Below are 18,139 nucleotides of genomic sequence, written 5' to 3' on the forward strand. Positions count from 1 at the left end.
GCGCACACACGCACACGCACACACACACACACACACACACACACACACACACACACACACACACACGCACACATAGAGACACACACACACACACACACACACACACACACACACACACACACACACACACACACACACACACACACACACACACACACACACACAGAACAGAAACACAGGGAAACAGTTAATAACATCCAAAAGCGACGATAAGGCAACGAGATGAGAGAGACGTAGGAAAAGGAAGGGAAAGAGGAGAAAAGAAAAGAGATGACATTAAAAAGCTGCTTTCTTAGTTCATCCTACCACAACCTTGACAACAGAGAGAAATGTCTTCACACACACACACACACACACACACACACACACACACACACACACACACACACACGCACGCACGCACGCACACACAAAAGTCTGGAGAGCCAACATCAGGGCCTATGCAGAGCAAGAGATTATGGTTGTCAAGGAAACGGTCCAAACAATAAAGACTGGGTCGGGTCAGCCTTCGGACCCCCGGCCCTCACCCTCAGGCCTTCAGAACCCTGCCCCCCCCCCCCCTCAGGGCCATCGTCCAGCGTTCTCTTTGAGCGCCGGCGTCTTGTTTCAACTGTTGTGAGAAAGCGTGTGAGTCCTCTCCCCCACCCAGAGAGAGGAGGCCGCTCTGCTGCCCCCTCAGGATCGGGAGAGGAACTCCTCAAGCGCCCAGCGTCTCCTACTTCCTCCCAGCGCCCCCAGCGATTAAAGAATGGATTCAAAATGATCAAAGGAGGAGAGGAGAGGAGAGAGGAGGGAGGAGAGAGGAAAGGAAAGAGGAGGAGAGAGGAGAGAGGAAAGGAGAGAGGTGGAGAGAGAGGAGGGAGGAGAAAGGAAAGGAGAGGAGGAGAGAGGAAAGAGGAAAGGAGAGAGGTGGAGAGAGAGGAGGGAGGAGAAAGGAAAGGAGAGAGGAGGAGAGAGGAGAGAGGAGAGAGGAGAGGAGAGAGGAGGAGAGAGGGGAGAGGAGAAAGGAGACCGGGGAGAATGAACCTTGATGAAGACGCCTTGTGCTCCTGGAAGTCCGGGCCGTCCATCTTGTCCCGGGATTCCGGGCGAGCCAGTGAATCCCTTGGCGCCGTTGCTGCCTGGTAGACCCAATGACCCCTGGGGAGAGACAGAGACCCCCAGGGCTGATGAGCACGACGCTGGGACACCATGGGTCCGTTCTACAGTAGTGTCATCCAGATAAAGTTCAGGACAGAACCAGACGCGACTCACTGGTATTCCTGGGATCCCGGGCTCGCCTTTCCTCCCTGGAAGACCGCCGCCAGTCAGCACTGAGCCTGGCTCCCCCTGGGGAGAAGCAGGGGGCAGATAGAAGAGTAGATGTGTGTATATATATATAGATCTAACTATCTATATAGATCCATCCATATGGATCGATCCATAGATCCATCTATAGATCATCTATCTATGCATCTATATAGATCCATCTTTATACCCATCTATAGATCCATCTATAGATCCTTCCAGCCATCTATCTATCTATAACTATCTATATATCTATATGGCAGCTTTGATCCCAACCGCTCCCACTCACCCTCTCCCCTCGGTCCCCCTTTGATCCCAGTGTTCCGGCCAGTCCGCGCTCCCCCTGCAGGACGAGAAAGGACACTGCATCACACTGCATTACACTACATCACACTGCTTCACACTGCTTCACACTGCATCACACTGCTTCACACTGCATCACACTGCATCACACTGCATCACACTGCTTCACACTGCATCACACTGCATCACACTGCTGCACACTGCATTACACTGCTTCACACTGCTTCACACTGCATCACACTGCATCACACTGCATCACACTGCATCACACTGCTTCACACTGCTTCACACTGCTTCACACTGCTTCACACTGCATCACACTGCTTCACACCGCATCAAACCGCATCACACCGCATCACACTGCATCACACTGCATCACACTGCTTCACACTGCATCACACTGCATCACACTGCATCACACTGCATCACACTGCATCACACTGCTTCACACTGCATCACACTGCATCACACTGCATCACACTACATCACACTGCTTCACACTGCATCACACTGCATTACACTGCATCACACTGCATCACACTGCTTCACACTGCTTCACACTGCTTCACACAGCTTCACACAGCTTCACACTACATCACACTGCATCACACTGCATCACACTGCATCACACTGCATCACACTGCATCACACTGCTTCACACTGCATCACACTGCTTCACACTGCATCACACTGCATCACACTGCATCACACTGCTTCACATGGTATAACATCTTATGGAGCGCAGTGAAACCAGCTGTACATACCGGATCCCCTCTGACCCCAGGGAGTCCCGCCACGCCCTAGAGGGAGACAGAGGTCACATGATCACCATCATCATCATCATCATCATCATCATCATCATCATCGCTTCAGTTAAATAGAGCTCTGAACCTTCATCATCATCATCATCACTAGAGCTCTGAACCTTCATCATCATCATCATCATCATCATCATCATCGTCACTTCAGGTGGAGTAGAGCTGAGGTGTTCTCCTTACCGGCACCCCTGCCCCTCCAGGTGACCCCGAGCGTCCGGGCAGGCCGGGGTTCCCATCGACGCCCGGGAAGCCCTGATCAGAGGGAGAGCCGCAGGTTAGTGACCAACACCGGAGCTCAGTGTGTCCTCAGGTGATGCTGCTCTGTCTGAGTGGGACCCTGTACTCACCCTATCCCCCTTCTCCCCCCTCAGCCCAGCTTGGGGCCCGTCCACCCGGCCTGGGGGCCCCTGACGTCCCTCCGGGCCCCGGAGGCCCTCGCGTCCAGGCTGCCCGTCACGGCCCTGTGATAGATAAATAGATACAACCTTAGTGACACAGACACATTAATACACCGAAACACTCACATTAAGACAAAGAGACAGACATTAAGACACACAGACACACACATTAGGACAGAGAGACACACATTGAGACACACAGACACACATTAGGAAACAGAGACACACATCATGAGGGGCAGGGTGACCAGAGGCTCAGGAAGGACAGAATGAGGAACTCACAGGTTCTCCCTTGCGTGCGTCGAGTCCGTCTCGCCCTCCCTCCCCCTGCGGAGACAACCAGCGGAGAGGGAGAATGGTCAAAGGGAAAAGCAGCTCCTTCCTAAAAAATAAACCTAAAACACGTACTAAAGAGATCTGCGTAGAGATTGCTCAGGTACTTTTGGTTCTATGTCCTTAAAGTGTGCTCTGTAAGGACATTGAGCGATGATCAGCGGAGAGACCCTCTGTTAGAAAACCTTCCACAGTGCTCCTTTATCATTAGATAAGAAACAGACTCATGTCTGGTGCTTTACCTTCTGTCCACGCTCTCCCCTTTCACCCTTCAAGAGAAACACATCACAAAGGCTTTAGTACACAAACACAAAGTACCAGCAAACCAGAAACGCATCACAAAGGCTTTAGTACACAAACACAAAGTACCAGCAAACCAGAAACACATCACATGTGGTGGTTATTGCAGTGTACTGGTACATCACACCAGATGTTACAATGTACTGGTACATCACACCAGAGTTACAGTGTACTGGTACATCACACCAGATGTTGCAGTGTACTGGTACATCACACCAGATGATACATTGTACTGGTACATCACACCAGGTTTACATTGTACTGGTACATCACACCAGATGCTGCAGTGTACTGGTACATCACACCAGATGATACAGTGTACTGGTACATCCCACCAGATGTTGCAGTGTACTGGTACATCACACCAGATGTTGCAGTGTACTGGTACATCGTTACATCACACCAGAGTTGCAGTGTACTGGTACATAACACCAGATGTTACAGTGTACTGGTACGTAGTTACATCCCACCAGATGTTACAGTGTACTGGTACGTCGTTACATCCCACCAGATGTTACAGCGCACTGGTACGTAGTTACATCCCACCAGATGTTACAGTGTACTGGTACATCGTTACATCCCACCAGATGTTACAGTGTACTGGTACGTCGTTACATCCCACCAGATGTTGCAGTGTACTGACACATCACATCGCAGAGCGCCTCCATTTTGAAAGCCTAGGGGCATTGGAAGGTTAGTTATTGCATTGGTAGCGATGGTTTTAGGTCATTGTTTAGTAATTCATTGTGAAAAGATTTGTCATTAGTATCGGGCGACCAAAACCCCCATGATGCATTTGGTGTAAAATAGGAGCTCACCCGAGGGCACTGGACCGTACACGGCTCTGTCCCTCCAGGTCCCTGCAACAAAAAGAAGAAAACTCAGGTCCTCGTGGTCTCGTGGTGCTGCCCCAGACGTTCAAGGTATTTACACACCACATTTATTAACTTATTAACTCCCCTACACGGATGAAGCATGAATGGGCTTTATACGTCAGCCAATGTTTATCATGGTGCGTTTCTCTTTCGCTGCCTCTGTGATTTTACGCTCCAAAATCTAATTTGACTTGGCTCAGCTTGTTTCAAATACTTCCAATGCTGTGGTACACGAAGCAGATATGGAAATAAAGTAATATCAAAAACAAATTGTATTTTTGTTTTGCTTTAAAAACAGTTTTGTTGCGTTTGAATGCATGCTGCTTTTACAGCTCACTCAGCTTTCTGCTACCTCGTCAGAGCTTCCTGATCAAGAGTCTCACAATAAAATCATTAAGAGCTCTTCTTCATTAAGAGCTTCCTCATTAAGAGCCTCCTCATTAAGATCTTCCTCATTAAGAGATTCCTAATTAAGAGCTTCCTACTGAGAGCTTCACAATTAGAGCTTCCTAAATAAGAGCTTCTCACTACGATCATCCTCATTAAGAACTTCCTCATTAAGAGCTTCCTCCTAAGAGCTTCACAATAAGATCTTCCTCATCAAAGCTTCCTCATTAAGAGCCTCTTCATTAAGTGCCTCCTCATTATGAGCTTTCTCGTTAATAGCTTCCACATTAGAGCTTCTCACTAAGAGCTTCCTCATTAAGTGCTTGCTCGTTAAGAGCTTCCTATTTAAGAGCTTCCTCGTTGAGAGCCTCCTCCTCGTGAAGAGCTTCCTCCCGCCCTACATCTGGTATTCTGGCGATGCCACACAGCAGGCCGGCCAGGTCTGAGTGCAGCGCTCCGAGCTGGGCCGCGTCCCGCGTGGTCAGCAGGTTCTGGGGGCTCTGGTCCGTCACCGCCCGCCGCAGCTCCAGCTCGTCGGCCCGCCCCACGCCCACCGCCAGCAACGTCACACCTGGCCCGGGAGGGAGCAAGGCAGTCAACCCCTCACTCACTGCTGTTCGTTACCATTAAATCCCTTCTCAGGGTCTGTGCGCGAGAGGGAGGGTGGGACGCTAGGAAGTCTGCAGATCCCTGGCCATTTATTCAGAAGAACAATGAGCTCTGAAGGGCATCGCGACGTTGCAATGAGCACCTCCATGTTGGAAGGATTGGTTCCAGTTACTTCTGGTCGTGATGGTTTTAGGTCATGGTCATTAATCATGCAATGATTTGTTATTAAGAAAGACTTTAGTTTGGATAGTTGATTTATTTAACAATGGCCATGCACATTTAGCTATGAATCTAATTTACATCTGCAGTCCGTGAGCAGGAAGAGATTCAAACCATGAATTAGAATACAATCTATCAAAACAATACATTAAGGGCACACAGAGTAGAACACATACAAAACAACAATGACAGCGCTAGCTGGAGAGGGATGATAGCCTACATGATGCCCTGACAGTGCTAGCTGGAGCCTACCTTATGCTCTGATAGTGCTAGCTGGAGCAGTGATGTTAGCCAACCTGATGCTCTTACAGTGCTAGCTTGAGCAGTGATGTTAGCCTACCTGATGCTCTGACAGCGCTAGCTGGAGCAGTGATGTTAGCCTACCTGATGCTCTGACAGCGCTAGCTTGAGCAGTGATGTTAGCCTACCTGATGCTCTGACAGCGCTAGCTGGAGCAGTGATGTTAGCCTACCTGATGCTCTGACAGCGCTAGCTTGAGCAGTGATGTTAGCCTACCTGATACTCTGACAGCGCTAGCTGGAGCAGTGATGTTAGCCTACCTGATGCTCTGACAGCGCTAGCTGGAGAGTGATGTTAGCCTACCTGATGCTCTGAAGGTGCTAGCTGGTGCAGTGCCTACCTGATGCTCTGACAGTGCTAGCTTGAGAGTGATGTTAGCCTACCTGATGCCCTGAGAGCGCTAGCTGGCCCGGTGATGTCGTCGCTGGACTTTCTGTCTGAGATGATGACCACGGCCCCTGGCACCCTGGCCCTTCGCCCTGATGAGGACCTTAGTAGGACCTGACTCGTGAGTGTCAGCGCCTGGCCTGCAGAGGGAGACACAGAGCTGAGTACAGACTTGAACCTGACTCATGAATGTCAGCGACTGGCCTGCAGAGGGCGACAGAGAGCTTAGTACAGACTTGAACCTGACTCGCGAAAGTCAGAGGGAGACACAGAGCTGAGTACAGACTTGAACCTGACTCGTGAATGTCAGCGACTGGCCTGCAGAGGGCGACAGAGAGCTTAGTACAGACTTGAACCTGACTCATGAAAGTCAGAGGGAGACACAGAGCCGAGTACAGACTTCGACTACCAAATTCAGCCAGTTGAGGGGTTAAAAAACACTAACCAATGTTATTGCCCGAGGTGTCGTCGAAAGGTGTGGACAGGATTTCTTGTAACAGCGTCTCTTGGTTGCTATGGCGATTGAGCAGGAACCAGACTTTGGGTCTGGAACTATACACCACAACTCCCACCTGAAGACACGAGGCATCCCAAGCAAGCTAGAACACACTTTAACCATAAACAGAGGAAAACAGGCCCCAAAATACAGTTTATATTGTACTGTTTACATGCAACTTCAGTAGGTATATATACTTATCATGTTTTATCATATGCTCTTTTATCCTGATTCACAGGGCACAGACCTGAGAGTCGCGGGCTCCGAGGGTGGCCAGCGACCCAGCGGCGCTGGTCAGGAGGGCCAACAGATGCTCCCTCAGGCCGGCCCGGTCCTGGGATGCCGGGACCAGGAAGACCACGTCCAGGCGGCCCCCGACACACACTGCACACGGACAGAGGGGATGGCTAAGGGGCCGGACCCATGGAGAGCGACTGGTCGTATGTCAATGTATTTTGTAGTATATATAGTTTATGGTTATTGCATTTATTGGGTTATTTTGGAAAAGTTTGTAAAATATCCTTAATTCTGATTGCTCAAGGTTGGCAAGAATGTGTGTGTGTGCTTGTGTGTGTGCGTGTGTGCGTGCGTGCGTGCGTGCGTGCGTGCGCGTGTGTGTGTGTGTGTGTGTGTGTGGGGGGTGTCTGTGTCCGTGTGTGTGAGTGTCTGTGTCTCTGCCTGTGTCTGTGTGTGAGCGTGTGCGTGTGCGTGTGTGTGTGTGTGTATGTGTGTGTGTGTTCGTGTGTGTGTATGTGTGAGCGTATGTGTGTGTGTGTGTGTGTGTGTGTGTATGTGTGCGTATGTGTGTGTGTCTTTGTGTGTGTGTGTGTGTGTGCGTATGTGTGTGTGTGTTTCTGTGTATGTGTGTGTGTGTGTGTGTGTGTTACCGGTGCGTTCCTCCACAGAGACCTCGGGCCCCGGGCCGCGGACGCCGTTGGCCTGCAGGGTGAAGCGGTACCGCTGGCCCAGACGGAGGCCGGTCACCCGGTAGGAGTTGTAGGAGGCGGGCAGCGTGAGGGACTGGCCCGGGGGCGTGTCTGAAGGGGCACCACAGACACAGAGCATCAGACATGGAGCATCAGACATGGAGCTCAGGGACATCAGAGACATGGAGCTCAGGGACATCAGAGACATGGAGCTCAGGGACATGGAGCTCAGGGACATCAGAGACATGAGCTCAGAGACATGGAGGAGCAGAGACATGGAGCTCAGGGACATCAGAGACATGGAGCTCAGGTACATCAGAGACATGGAGCTCAGAGACATGGAGGAGCAGAGACATGGAGCTCAGGGACATCAGAGACATGGAGCTCAGGGACATCAGAGACATGGAGCTCAGGGACATCAGAGACATGGAGCTAGAGGTCTGCATTGGGATTGGGTCCCGCCGGGTCCCGCGGGACCCAACCCAAATCTCGCGGGAGCGGGCGGTTTGAACTTTGCTGCGGGCGGGAACGGGCGGGTAAAACAAAACACTGCGGGACAGACAGGAGGTCTAAATCTAGGTCTGTAAATAAATAAAATAGGCCTACAGAAGAGGAGAATAGAATATGAAACAGCCCTTATTGAATTGAAAAATGAAAACAACGAAATAGGAGCGCTAGACCAGTGCGTCAAAAGACACGCAGCCCATGAGTCTCTTTTTAATAGCCTATATAATTACGTGTTTTCTCCTGCGGGACAGGAGAAGACACAAAATCAATGCATCTCTATTATTGTGCGGGCATAAATTCTCAGAGTTTTGCAGGTGCGGGCGGGAGTGGACATGCACATTGCGGGAGCGGGCGGGAGTGTAACACACACGTTGCGGGCGCGGGCGGTAATGGTCAGAAAATCAGCGGGAGCGGGCAGGAGCGGGATGAAGAAAACAGTCCCGCGCAGGTCTCTACATGGAGCTCAGGGACATCAGTGACATGGAGCTCAGGGACATCAGAGACATGGAGCTTAGGGACATGGAGCTCGGGGACATGGAGGAGCAGAGACATGGAGCATCATACGCTCTCACCCAAAGCCCCTCCCACTTGTGTGACTGTGGTTCCAAGCGCCTCTGTCTACAGGGTTACAGGCTTAAAGACCCATCCAAGTGTTGATTTGAAACCTTTACAGACACTTTGGTTTACAGTCTACGAAGGCTGGCTGAGCTGTGGTGGCAATTACCCTCGGAGAGATCTATGCCTCCAGTATAAAGATCACTCCTAAAGCCAGATTAGTGAGACTAAAACAGGGGAGTGAAGTGTAGTGATGGGGTAAGACTAAAACAGGGGAGTGAGGTGTAGTGATGTAATGACTTGCCTCCATCCCTCCTCCAGCTCAGGTAGTACCCGGTTGCCCCGGGGACAGGGACCCAGCCCAGCAGGACCTCCGTCTCCGTAACCTCGGCAACGCGCAGACCAGTCACCGCTTGCGTGGGCGTCGCCGGGCCCACCGCTGTGTCGACCAATAGCAGCAGCACAAACACAACACAGATGTACACAGAAGTAATTGTTGTGCATGTGACAAATAAACGTTCTTGAATCTTGAATCTTGAACATGTGCTGAGATCATGTGCTAGCCTTTAGCATGTAGCGGGGTCATCCCTATGTTCCCCGGGTCCTATGTTCCCCGTTTTTCCCAAAAAGCGTCCTATGTTCCCCGATATGCATGAGACCGGGGAACATAGGACCCTTTTTCAAAAAAAGGGTTCTATGTTCCCCGGTCTGTTACTTTTTCCACCATTACTGCCAAATTCCGGCCGAGATAACTACCATTGCATGTCTTTACCTTTTGTGGAAGAGGGAGAGACGTCGGAGAACCTGACGCAGTATATTCATACGCCGGTATACAAACCCCGAGAAGCCCAATCCCTACGAGAGCTCCCCGCGCTACGGCCATCCGGAGGTGCACAGATCTTTTGGCCGTGATATTATTATACAATTATATATATATTATATACTATTATATTTAGAGCTCCGGGAGTCGCAAACGGCAACAATCACTTTCTCCTCCATGCTGCAGTTCACCCCGGACTGCACTGCACTGAGTTGGCCGGTTGAACGCTGATTGGCTGTTACGTTACACATGTCACTCAGTGGCCACGCTGTTGAACGCCGATTGGCTGTCATCACGCGAATGTCGCGTCAAAGTTTAAATATTTTTAAAGATTGATAGATTGCGGGGAACATAGGACCCCTTTCCCAGAAAAGGGTCCTATGTTCCCCGGTATGTATGGCTACAGGGGAACATAGGACCCTTTTTAAAAAAAAGGGTCCTATGTTCCCTGAGCGGGAAACATAGGACCCGGGGAACATAGGACCCGGGGAACATAGGGATGACCCCGTTGAGATCATGCACTAGCCTGTAGCAGGTAGCTCAGTGTGTTGAGATCATGTACTAGCAGGTAGCTCGGTGTGTTGAGATCATGTACTAGCAGGTAGCTCGGTGTGTTGAGATCATGCCCTAGCGTGTAGCATGTAGCTCAGTAGCCTGTTGTCTAGTGTCAAAGTGGTCAGAGCTATCCCCAGGCAGGATGGGCCGACTCACGCGTGGTGACCCGGACCGAGACGGGGGAGCCCTCCCGGTTCTGGACCAGGGCCATGACCTGGACCTCGTACTGCGCTCCCGGGTCCAGCCGGTCCAGCTCCACCGACGTCACGTCTCCCCCGACCAATTTCCGGCTCTCCTCTCCACCTACAGGACAGGACAGAGGGGCTGACAGTGAGCTGCAGGACAGACAGTGAGCTTCAGGACTGACAGTGAACTGCAGGACAGACAGTGAGCTGCAGGACAGACAGTGAGCTTCAGGACAGACAGTGAGCTGCAGGACAGACAGTGAGCTGCAGGACAGACAGTGAGCTTCAGGACAGACAGTGAGCTTCAGGACAGACAATGAGCTGCAGGACAGACAGTGAGCTGCAGGACAGACAGCTGAGCTGCAGGACAGACAGTGAGCTTCAGGACAGACAGTGAGCTTCAGGACAGACAGTGAGCTGCAGGACAGACAGTGAGCTGCAGGACAGACAGTGAGCTGCAGGACAGACAGTGAGCTTCAGGACAGACAGTGAGCTTCAGGACAGACACCTGAGCTGCAGGACAGACAGCTGCCTGGTTTCAATTAACAACAAACGAGAAAGAAATTATGTGCTTTGCAAAGATCACAGGAGGTCTCCAATGCAAACTGAACTCAGACGTCCTGTTGTTGTTTGTGTCTGTGTACCGTCTGTGAAGCGTCTACATGCTCCGTGTCGGGGCCGTGTGTGAGAGTCCTACCGTCGACCCTTCTCCAGGTCACGCGGTAGGCCGTTGCTCCCTGGACCCCCACCCAGGTCACCCGGATCACCTCGCCGTGGGGCTCCTGCACCTGGAGCGAGGTCACCGTGCCCACCGCCAGCTGGTCCGTCTCTGCACAAGAACTCACGTTAAGGCCTCGGGCCCAGAGAGGACTCACAACGTCATGCTCCTCCCACGGTGCACGCCGTGTGGCGTTCGTCCCTGACACGCTGGTCCGAACCCCGGGAACAAACATCCCCAATTCAGCCGGAGGGGTCAGGGGTCAGACGTACCGGTCCGGACGTTGAGAGAGACGGGGTTCCCCTCCCGAGAGCCGGCCAGCGTGTACACAGACACCCTGTAGGCAGAGTCCGCCTGCAGCCCGTCGATGGAGAAGGAGGTGGTGTCGGCAGCCAAACTACGAGTGACCTCCACACCTGCATGAAGACACACACAGGAGCTATGAACACTGTTACCTATGATCACAGTAACCTATGAACACTGTAACCTATGATCACTGTAACCTATGATCACTGTAACCTATGATCACTGTTACCTCTGCACTGTAACCTATGATCACTGTAACCTATGATCACTGTAACCTATGATCACTGTAACCTATGATTACTGTAACCTATGATCACTGTAACCTATGATCACTGTAACCTATGATCACTGTTACCTCTGCACTGTAACCTATGATCACTGTAACCTATGATCACTGTAACCTATGATCACTGTAACCTATGATTACTGTAACCTATGATCACTGTAACCTATGATCACTGTAACCTATGATCACTGTAACCTATGATCACTGTTACCTATGATCATTGTAACCTATGAACACTGTAACCTATGATCACTGTTACCTCTGCACTGTAACCTATGATCACTGTAACCTATGATCACTGTAACCTATGATCACTGTAACCTATGATCACTGTTACCTATGATAGCTGTAAACTATGATCACTGTAACCTATGATCACTGTTACCTCTGTACTGTAACCTCTGTACTGTAACCTATGATCACTGTAACCTATGAACACTGTAACCTATGATCACTGTAACCTATGATCACTGTTACCTATGATAGCTGTAAACTATGATCACTTTTACCTCGGTACTGTAACCTCTGTACACTGTAACCTATGATCACTGTAACCTATGATCACTGTTACCTCTGTACTGTAACCTATGATCACTGTAACCTATGATCACTGTAACCTATGATCGCTGTGACCTATGATCGCTGTAACCTCTGCACTGTAACCTATGATCACTGTAACCTATGATCACTGTAACCTATGATCACTGTTACCTATGATCACTGTAACCTATGATCACTGTAACCTATGATCACTGTAACCTATGATCACTATAACCTATGATCACTGTAACCTATGATCACTGTAACCTATAAACACTGTAACCTATGATCACTGTAACCTATGATCACTATAACCTATGATCACTGTTACCTATGATCACTGTAACCTATGATCACTATAACCTATGATCACTGTTACCTATGATCACTGTTACCTATGATCACTGTAACCTATGATCACAGTAACCTATGATCACTGTAACCTATGATCACTGTAACCTATGATCACTGTAACCTATGATCAATGTTACCTCTGTACTGTAACCTATGATCGCTTTAACCTATGATCACTGTAACCTATGATCAATGTAATGATCAATGTTACCTCTGTACTGTAACCTATGATTGCTTTAACCTATGATCACTGTTACCTCGGTACTGTAACCTCTGTACACTGTAATCTAAGATCACTTTAACCTATGTACTTAAACCTACATACTGTAACCACTGTTATAGATGCTGTAACTTCTATGAGGCCAATGGAGCCCTGATAAGTCACAGGTAAACTGTATAAATCATGAATCACTACATTTCTCAGAGTGCAAATATGTTTTTGAATGAGTTTCTTAAGGTTTCTTAAGGTTTTAAGATGGGACATATGTAATTATAATTTGTAAGCCAATGTTGCAAATATAACAACGAAAAAAACATTAAAATCTTAACGCATGATTGTGGACTATATGGAAAAACTACAATTCCAGGTCTTCTGGAAATGATTTTGGTCGCTCTCTCATAATTAAGCTTAATTTTGAATATATTGTTGCCTAAGGCACACTCATTAACGAGAAATGTCAAACTGGACCTGCATGTTGAAAAGGTTCCTGACCCCTGCTATATACTGTAACCACTGTTACAGTAAAGATGCTGCAACTACTATGAGGCCAATGGAGCCCTGATAAGTCACAGGTAACCTGTACAAAACATGAATCGTCTACGTTGATGTTAAGATGTTTCTAAGCCACGTTCTTAAATTCAGTCCCTGGATTTATAAAACCACTGGACAATGTGGCAGCAGCGGCCGGCCAATCAGGACAGGACGTACCGTCATCACGGCGCCAGACCACCCTGTACCCCGTCGCCCGGGAGTACGGCGACCAGGAGATGCGTATCCTCTGCGACGAGGCCTCGACCACGCGGAGGCCGGACACGCCCCCGCCGTTGCCGTTGGCGTTGGTGCGGGCCGAGAGCGTGGCCGCCTCCCCCACGCGCTGCCCCGCCATCGCCGCCACGCCCACCACCAGAGGCTCGTCAGGCTGGAGGCCCTCGATGGTGAAGACCGTCACCTCCGATCCCAGGACCCGGGCCTGCTCCACACCTACACAGGGGTCAGAGGTCAGACTGCTCCTCCTCTACACAGGGGTCAGAGGTCAGACTGCTCCTCCTCTACACAGGGGTCAGAGGTCAGACATCAGGAGGAACCTGCTCCTCATCTACACAGAGGTCAGAGGTCAGACCTCAGGAGGAACCTGCTCCTCATCATCACAGAGGTCAGAGGTCAGACCTCAGGAGGAACCTGCTCCTCATCTTCACAGAGGTCAGAGGTCAGACCTCAGGAGGAACCTGCTCCTCATCTTCACAGAGGTCAGAGGTCAGACCTCAGGAGGAACCTGCTCCTCTTCCACACAGAGCAACAGGAACTTCATGTAACACAGGAGGAGGTCCGAACCTGCTCCTCACAGGAGGTCAGGACCTGCTCCTCATCTACAGGAGAAGGTCAGAACCTGCTCCTCACAGGAGGAGGTCAGAACCTCAGGAGGAACCTCATCCACAAGCGAGGGACCTCGTGCTGATGGGACATGAGTGGAAGATGGAGGGAAGAAGGAGGAAGAGGAAGTGAAGATGAAAGAAGAGTGAGGGAGATGAGGGAAGAGGAAGGCAGATAAGGGACGAGGAAGGCAGATGGAGATGAAAGAACCGGTTGGGACTGGAATAGGCGGGTAGGAGAGGAGTGAAGGGTTTTATATTCCTCATCAAAACAGGATGATTCAATGAATGCATTTCCTGTTAGATACATCTTTTATACACCTGCTTTGAGGTTTTCTGTGTTACAAAAAAGTTGTAACACAGTTCTGTTCACAGTTCTGTTGACATCTAAAGGAAACATGAAAGAAGTGACTCACTGTTGCCTTGTCTCCACGTTACTCGGTAACCCGTTGCCCCGGTAACACCCAGCCAGCCAATACGCATTCTCCGACTGTTCAGATGAATCACTCTGAGATCACTGATCCTCCCAACACCTTCCTCTGAAACAAGAGATAGAGAGATGTGAGGATGACAGAGTTGGTTGGTTTCAATTATCTTGTATTCCATGTCATCAACTAGACAGAAGAATTAGAGAAAACAGGTTGGTTGGTTGTCTGTGTGTTTGTGTTTGTGTGTGTTTGTGTGTGTGTGTGTGTGTTTGTGTGTATGCTTGTTTGTTTGTGAGCGCTGTATTTCTGGGGTTGCCCAAAGTGCCTTCTGAGGCTAATCAGGGACACAAGAAAGATAACATGTGAGTCTTTCTTCTGTGATTGTATACGTGTGTGTTTGTAAACGTCTGTGTATGTTAGGGCTGTCAATCCTCCCCTCAAATCATATTCGAATTTCTAATGCTTCTTATGTTGAATATTCGAATAATATTCGAAAAAAAATTTTTTATTATTTTATTATATCATTATATACACCGATACCATCTTATTATTAGGCCTACGTCCCGCGTCCACTAGAGGGCGCGTCAACCAAATCTGTTATGTAACATTTGCAACAAGTTTTACCAAATCAATACAAAACTTGTATAAATAGGTAAGATATAACGCCAGAAATATTCAAGCAATGATGTTTAATGAAGAAGCTGATGTTCAATCATTCAAATACACACACACACTGCTATTTTACGATGTTATTCTTGCCTGTTTTGACCGTGGCTCTTCCTCAGCCGCTAACTGTTATGCGTACTCCGAGTAATGCACTGAATGGAGGTGTGCGCTCATGTTGCTCGTAGTCGAGTGGTACTTTAACGACTTGCAGCATAATTTGCAAATGACGGTTACATTCTCTGGATGTAATTTTCCCGTTTCTCGATGGAAATCCGAAAGTTATGCTTTCCATCTCTGTGTCTGCTCGCGCACTGCTTCCCACAATCATGTAAGCATACAATGCCGAACGTCACGACGCACGACGTTGACTTTGATTTGCGTCGTTGCTAGGCAAAAGTTAAATGTAATTCTTGACTTGTGCGGCAGTCCTTGATTATGCGGCACTTGTCAATAAAATTTGCTATAAAAAAAAAAAAAAAAAAAGTTTGAACGCTAGTTGCCGCACTCGAATGTTCTCCTTTTTTAAAAATTCGAATTATATTCGAATAGCGAAGTTCGTTTTGACAGCCCTAGTGTATGTAGACGTGTGTGTGTGTTTGTATACATGTCTATGTGTATCTGTGTGTGTATGTATTTGTGTGTGTGTGTAAACGAGTGTGTTTGCATTTGTGTAATAAACGTGGTTTCTCCCAGACATGTTTACCACGTCCCGTAAACACGGTGGTCTCTCTCTCTTGTTCAGACACCACAACGTTCCACGCCGGTCTAGATTATGACTACGATGGAGGAAGATAGTCATCATGCAGAACAGAGGAACACGTGTGGGCTCTTCCGCCCAGAGAAACTCACTCAGACGTGCTCAGACCCAGAGAAAAAGGCTGGGTTCCTCGGTCCAGAGGAACCAGCTCAGACGTGCTCAGACCCAGAGAACAAGGCTGGGTTCCTCTGTCTAGAGGAACCCAGCCTGGTTCTCTGGGTCTGATCACGTCTGAGCTGGTTCCTCGGTCCAGAGGAACCAGCTCAGACGTGCTCAGACCCAGAGAAAAAGGCTGGGTCCCCCATCACGCTAGGAGGACCAGAAGGGGGGCTTGCCTGGTTGGATGAGGACGGTGACGGGGTCCCCCTCCTGACCCCCCACCAGGGCGCTGACCGTCACCACGTAGGAGCGGCCCGCGATCAGCTCCCGGAGGTCAAGGGTCGTCTGGGTTCCAGGGAGGAGGTGGGTGTCATCGGTCCCCCCTGTGGGTAGATAGAAATAGATAAGATAGATAGGATAGATAGATAGAAATAGATAGATAGAAATAGATAGATAGATAGATGGATAGACGGATAGACGGATAGACGGATAGACGGATAGACGGATAGACGGATAGACGGATAGACGGATAGACGGATAGACAGATAGATAGATAGATAGATAGATAGATAGATAGATAGATAGATAGATAGATAGATAGATAGATAGATAGACAGATAGACAGATGGATAGATAGACAATACCGTCTGAGTTGACCACCAGGAGGCGGTACTGGGTGGCTCCGGCCACCCCGGTCCAGCCCAGCCTCACAGTACTGCCCAGATACTCCACCACCCGCAGGTTCGATACCTGGCCCACCGGCTGGTCCACTGTTCCCCCGTAGGAGGAGAGGAGGACGGAGAAGGGATGAACCACAACACGGTACCAGCTCATTCATTCATACCCACGGAAAACAGCTCGTGATTCACCCATTCCCTCTGCCCCGGTCCTCAGCCTTTCACACCGCCCTCCTCATTCCTCCAATCCCATTAACTCATTCACTTCCCTGGTCCTCATCACTTCATTCATTCATTCACTCCCTGGTCTTCATTCAATCAGTCCCCGGTCCTCATTTATTCTTTCACTTCCTGGTCCTCATTCACTCATTCCCTCCATGGTCCTCATTCATTCCCCCCCACAGTCCTCATCCATTCATTCATCCATTCCCCCCCAGTCCTCATTCATTCATTCATCCGTTCCCCGTCAGTCCTCATTCATTCACTCCCTGGTCCTCATTCATTCACTCATCCATTCCCCCCCAGTCCTCTTCCATCCATTCATCCTTTCACCCGGTGCTGACCGGCGGAGGAGGTGGATGCGGGCGTGGCCTCCTCGCGGCCCTCGTACAGGGTGTACAGGGTGACCAGGTACTCGGTGCCGGGCTGCAGCCCTGACAGCAGGAACCTGGTGGTGGTCTTAGGGAAGGACTGGCTCTTCACGGCGCCTCCTGCTGGGACAGAACACACACTGTAGACAGAGGCCAGACGCAGGGCGGTCAGACACGGCGCAGAGAGACAGAGGGAGAGAGTGTGCACGTGAGTGTCTGTGCACGCCCCTGTGTGTCTGTTTTCACGCGAATGTGTTTGGTGTGTGAGAGCATTTGTGTGTGAGTGTGTTTGCATGCATTTATGTGTCTGTGTGTGTGTGTGTGTGTGTGCGTTTGCATGTCTATGTGTGTGTGTGTGTGTGTGTGTTGTGAGTGTGTTTGCATGCCTTTATGTGTGTGTGTGTGTGTGTGTGTGTGTGTGTGTGTGTGTGTGTGTGTGTGAGGGTGTGTTTGCATGCCTTTATGTGTGCGTGTGTGTGTGCGTGTGTGTGTGTGTGTTACTGTGTTTGCATGCGTGCGTGCTTGCGTGTGTCTGAGTGTGTATGCCTGCCTTTATTTGTGTGTGTCTGTAAGTGTGTATGTATGTGTGTGTGTGTGTGCGCGCCTGAACTACAGGTCGACTGCAGTGCAGGCAGGTGCATGGCCGTGAGCCTGGCCGCGTGCGCAGCCTAGCGCGTGCGCGTTGACGCGGTGCAGCGTGTGTCCCGGTATGGCTGGGCGTGCCCTGATGTGTCTCCCCACCCTGGCCCTGCCTCCACTCCAGGCGGTAGCCTCTGGACGCCTGGATGAGGTTCCACAGCAGGCGGATGGCAGAGGGGCTGGAGGGCTCAGCCCTGAGGACCTGCTGCTCCTGCCGCTCTGGGGGACA

General features: G+C 50.0%; 1 protein-coding gene across 1 annotated transcript in view; it reads right to left on the reverse strand.

The window, feature by feature from the left end:
• col7a1 (collagen, type VII, alpha 1) overlaps positions 1 to 18,139 on the reverse strand; it is a 72,306-nt gene that overhangs the window by 37,905 nt on the left and 16,262 nt on the right. The window contains exons 13-36 of the mRNA XM_030374688.1: positions 18,013 to 18,129; positions 17,245 to 17,391; positions 16,649 to 16,774; positions 16,241 to 16,387; positions 14,471 to 14,593; positions 13,393 to 13,665; positions 11,251 to 11,394; positions 10,958 to 11,089; positions 10,232 to 10,378; positions 9,005 to 9,139; positions 7,600 to 7,749; positions 6,960 to 7,096; positions 6,662 to 6,788; positions 6,213 to 6,356; positions 5,103 to 5,272; positions 4,258 to 4,299; positions 3,382 to 3,408; positions 3,089 to 3,133; positions 2,756 to 2,869; positions 2,589 to 2,660; positions 2,355 to 2,390; positions 1,577 to 1,630; positions 1,255 to 1,329; positions 1,027 to 1,140 (exon numbers count right to left, since the gene is read on the reverse strand). Of these exons, the coding sequence (XP_030230548.1) occupies positions 1,027 to 1,140; positions 1,255 to 1,329; positions 1,577 to 1,630; positions 2,355 to 2,390; positions 2,589 to 2,660; positions 2,756 to 2,869; positions 3,089 to 3,133; positions 3,382 to 3,408; positions 4,258 to 4,299; positions 5,103 to 5,272; positions 6,213 to 6,356; positions 6,662 to 6,788; positions 6,960 to 7,096; positions 7,600 to 7,749; positions 9,005 to 9,139; positions 10,232 to 10,378; positions 10,958 to 11,089; positions 11,251 to 11,394; positions 13,393 to 13,665; positions 14,471 to 14,593; positions 16,241 to 16,387; positions 16,649 to 16,774; positions 17,245 to 17,391; positions 18,013 to 18,129 (2,798 nt within the window). The remainder of the gene's footprint in view (positions 1 to 1,026; positions 1,141 to 1,254; positions 1,330 to 1,576; positions 1,631 to 2,354; positions 2,391 to 2,588; positions 2,661 to 2,755; positions 2,870 to 3,088; positions 3,134 to 3,381; positions 3,409 to 4,257; positions 4,300 to 5,102; positions 5,273 to 6,212; positions 6,357 to 6,661; positions 6,789 to 6,959; positions 7,097 to 7,599; positions 7,750 to 9,004; positions 9,140 to 10,231; positions 10,379 to 10,957; positions 11,090 to 11,250; positions 11,395 to 13,392; positions 13,666 to 14,470; positions 14,594 to 16,240; positions 16,388 to 16,648; positions 16,775 to 17,244; positions 17,392 to 18,012; positions 18,130 to 18,139) is intronic.

Source organism: Gadus morhua, chromosome 13 (genome assembly GCF_902167405.1).
Source record: "Gadus morhua chromosome 13, gadMor3.0, whole genome shotgun sequence".
NCBI classification, from domain to species: domain Eukaryota; kingdom Metazoa; phylum Chordata; class Actinopteri; order Gadiformes; family Gadidae; genus Gadus; species Gadus morhua.